Genomic DNA, 3,821 nt, shown 5'->3' with positions numbered 1-3,821 from the left:
CGTGTTTCTTGGTGTCGTGGCAGTCACCACTGGGCATTCACATTCACTGGTGTGACACTGAACCTCCCAGCCTCTGGGCTCCAGGAAAGCATGGGCCCTGTCTAGTTCATCAGTGTACCCCAGCACCTGCAACCGACCCTCAAATGCCTATGGAGTGAATGGACAAGTGGGCGCCCACTTTATGGAGGAAACCAAAGCTCAGAAGGAGTGGCCTTCCCAGAGTCTGCAGATCTCTGGCCCACAGGACTACAGGTTGGGAATCTCCTGCAGGTCCCCTGGTCCAATCTAACACCCCCCTTCCAATACAGAAGGAATCCCTGCCTCAGCATTCGTAGGCTGAGTGATGCCACCCACCCCACATCCGGGCAGCTCCACTTGCATGATGCTGGGAACCGCCTCCACCACCGTGTTCCCAAGAACTTTGCCGTGTTCCCAGACACTTTGCCCACACTGTCTGGGCAAAGGCAGGATATGAGGGGGCAGAATCTAGAAAGTGGGTCAGTGGAGTCAGCCAAGGAGGCAGACATGCAGGGGCACCCCAGATAGAACATGGGGGCACAGGAGAAAGGGGGGTCATCCTACTGGGTCCTCACTGCAAATCCTCACAACCAGCCCCTTGTGGGATACAAAGGAGTGAAGTTCTGGTCATTTAGGCCAACAAAGAGCCCCCAGGAGAAAGGTAGGCACCAGCTAAAGCTATTAACAACGGAAGTGCTAAGGAGCTGGGATGGGACTCAGGGAGGCCTGGCGGCTGGAGGGCAATTGCCTGCCTTGCTGGGGCCAGTCTCTCCTGCCTGGCACCTGGACTCTGGCTGCCCTGCGCCTGCCATCTTCCACACACACCTCCAGATACAGGGAGCTCCCCGCATGCTCTAGGTGCATCCACGTAGCCATGCTCTGGCCACACATCACATCTGCCTGGCACCTCCTGCCCCTCGTCAACCTCATGGAGCCCCGCTGATCCTCTGTGGCCAGCGCTGTCATCCGCTCCCACCCACCACACAGAAAAAGGCCTTCCTCTCTGCTCTGAACACCAAGCACGTGGCACACCTGTCCTGGCCACTTGCTGTGTGTGAGCACAGGATGTCTGTGATGGAGGATAAATGAACAGCAGAGCTTCCAAAGGACCTAAGGAGATGCACACAGCAGGCCATGTTTTCCAAAGCAGAACTCCACACATGTGCCCTGAAAAAGGGTTTTCACATTGTTTCCAGGCGCAAAAGATAGTCTGAGATGAAACGATGTGCTTTCCCAGGGTTCCAACAGCCACAACACGCCACTCCTCACAAAGGCCCGAAGGGACATAATTGAGGACTCCTAAGTGCCCAGGTACTGGCTCTTAATAGTTGAGGCTCTGGGGACTGCCAGGACCCCCACACCCGGGGCCCCACCCACGTGCTGAGCAGAGCGCGACCCTCCTCTGTCTCCCTCTGCTGCCCAATCCCCATAGGCCCGCGCTGGTCTAGCCTACTCCTGCCGCGTCAAAGGCATTGGCCTCCACTCACCCCAAAGCCCATTCTCTATGTTGCCATCTTAAAACGTGACTTGGGTCACAGATCTTCCTGCTCCGGGCCCTGCAATGCCTGCCCATCACTCAGTGAAAAGCCCTCACTTATCTTCTCCCCACCACCCTCCTGACTGGGAGTCAGCCATTCTCAGACCCAGCAAGCCCTCTCCTCTCCCAGGCTCTTCCCTACCTGGATAATTCACTATCTTCTCTACCTGACTGAAGCCTGGCCCATCCTCCAGGCTGACCCCCAGTCCTCGGAACACACATCTGCCGGTCCAGGGCTCACAGCATCCCAAGCCCTGCCTGCCCCCCCCTCCACACACGCCCCGCTGACTGCGGCAGCAGCAGCAGCAGCAGCGCTCATCCACCCAGCTCTCTTCCCCAAATAGGAGCTGCTCTTGTCCACCAAGCTTGGAACCACCGCCGGCCTGGCCAGACCAGGGCGGTCCCTCGCAAGCACCACCCGTTCTGAGGACACAAGCCCTCGACAGGGTTTTCTTCACACCCCAAAGAAACTTTAGGAAATTGGCCCCAGTGGGACAAGAACCAATGCAGGGTCCCCACAGCCAGGAGAAGGAAACTGACATGGGGCTAGTACCCTGGCTAGACCTGGGAAGCCCCCATTCATGCCGGCCTCGTGACAGGGAAGCCACCGCAAGGAGGAGCAGGGAGGGTTACCATAGTCCAGAGTGCCAGCTTCCTTCCTGTGGGAGGGGAGTGGGCATTCCTGCCAGGCCAGCCTGGCTTCTAGGGTTCCAGGGGCCCCATTCCCCCCAGCCCAGTCCCCACTCCCTGCAGCCTGGCTTTATGACTTCACAGGCTGAAGTCACTTGGAGACAATGCTGAGCGTTCCACTCCTCCAAGGCCGGGCCAGCCCAGCCAGACGACTCCCCACACTGTAAATGAGGACAATGCCCGCTGGCCCATGTTGGGAGGGGATGTAGAGGGTAGCGGCGCCGGCCGCTCCTGGCACCATGGACGATGCCGCGGTCCTAAGGAAGAAGGGTTACGTCGTGGGCATCAATCTTGGCAAAGGCTCCTATGCAAAAGTCAAATCTGCCTATTCCGAGCGCCTCAAGTTCAACGTGGCGGTTAAGATCATTGATCGCAAGAAAACACCTACGGACTTTGTGGAGAGATTCCTTCCTCGGGAGATGGACATCCTGGCAACGGTCAACCACCGCTCCATCATCAAGACCTACGAGATCTTTGAGACATCAGACGGGCGCATCTACATTGTCATGGAGCTGGGTGTCCAGGGCGACCTCCTCGAGTTCATCAAGTGCCGCGGGGCCCTGCACGAGGACGTGGCACGCAGGATGTTCCGCCAGCTCTCCTCGGCTGTCAAGTACTGCCACGACCTGGATGTCGTCCACCGAGACCTCAAGTGCGAGAACCTTCTCCTCGACAAGGACTTCAACATCAAGCTGTCCGACTTCGGATTCTCCAAGCGCTGCCTACGGGACGGCAGCGGGCGCATCATCCTCAGCAAGACCTTCTGTGGGTCGGCGGCGTACGCGGCCCCCGAGGTGCTGCAGGGCATTCCCTACCAGCCCAAGGTCTACGACATCTGGAGCCTGGGCGTGATCCTCTACATCATGGTCTGCGGCTCCATGCCCTACGACGACTCCGACATCAAGAAGATGCTGCGCATCCAGAAGGAGCACCGCGTGGACTTCCCACGCTCCAAGAACCTGACGGGCGAGTGTAAGGACCTCATCTACCGCATCCTGCAGCCGGACGTCAACCGGCGAATGCACATTGATGAGATCCTCAGCCACGCGTGGTTGCAGCCCCCCAAACCCAAAGCCATGTCTTCTGCCTCCTTCAAGAGGGAGGGGGAGGGCAAATACCGGGCCGAGTGCAAACTGGACACACGGCCAGGCTCGCGGCCCGACCACAAGCTGGGGGCCAAAACCCCACACCGACTGCTGGTGGTACCCGAGAACGAGGACAGGATGGAGGAAAGGCTGGCCGAGACCTCCAGGGCCAAAGACCATCACGTCTCCGGAGCCGAGGTGGGGAAGGCAGGCACCTAGGGTGCTGAGGGCCGGGGGACGTGGTGCATGGTGGCGTCCCCATAAACTAAGTAAGCAGGTAGGAGCTGAAGAAGGCACAGGTGCAAGGAACAAGTAAAATCCGTCAATTAAACCACTATTTTGATTACGTTCTATTAGCTTTCTTCTACTTAGTAGCAAAGACATTAATTACTGACCAGCAAATAAACCACAAAGTGTAAACAAGCATTGAGAGCGCCCCCTGAGGAGTCTTTTTCTCTAGGACTCAGCCAACCACCCTCCCTGCGGCACAG

The 3,821-nt window shown here is 58.0% G+C and overlaps 1 protein-coding gene across 1 annotated transcript; it reads left to right on the top strand.

Annotated features, from left to right (window-relative positions):
* The first annotated feature begins 2,484 nt into the window (after positions 1–2,484).
* Positions 2,485–3,821, top strand: TSSK2 (testis specific serine kinase 2). The gene has a single exon (XM_019710132.2). It carries the CDS (start codon positions 2,485–2,487, stop codon positions 3,547–3,549), a length of 1,065 nt encoding a protein of 354 aa, XP_019565691.1. The 3' UTR covers positions 3,550–3,821.

The sequence above is a fragment of the Rhinolophus sinicus genome, linkage group LG16 (genome assembly GCF_036562045.2).
Source record: "Rhinolophus sinicus isolate RSC01 linkage group LG16, ASM3656204v1, whole genome shotgun sequence".
Taxonomy (NCBI): domain Eukaryota; kingdom Metazoa; phylum Chordata; class Mammalia; order Chiroptera; family Rhinolophidae; genus Rhinolophus; species Rhinolophus sinicus.
Note: the sequence above shows the minus strand (reverse complement) of the source record. Positions and strands in the feature narration are given on the sequence as shown.

Excerpts from the sequence above, each read along its gene's own strand:
- TSSK2 (XM_019710132.2), top strand. The coding sequence starts at position 2,485 with ATGGACGATGCCGCGGTCCTAAGGAAGAAGGGTTACGTCGTGGGCATC.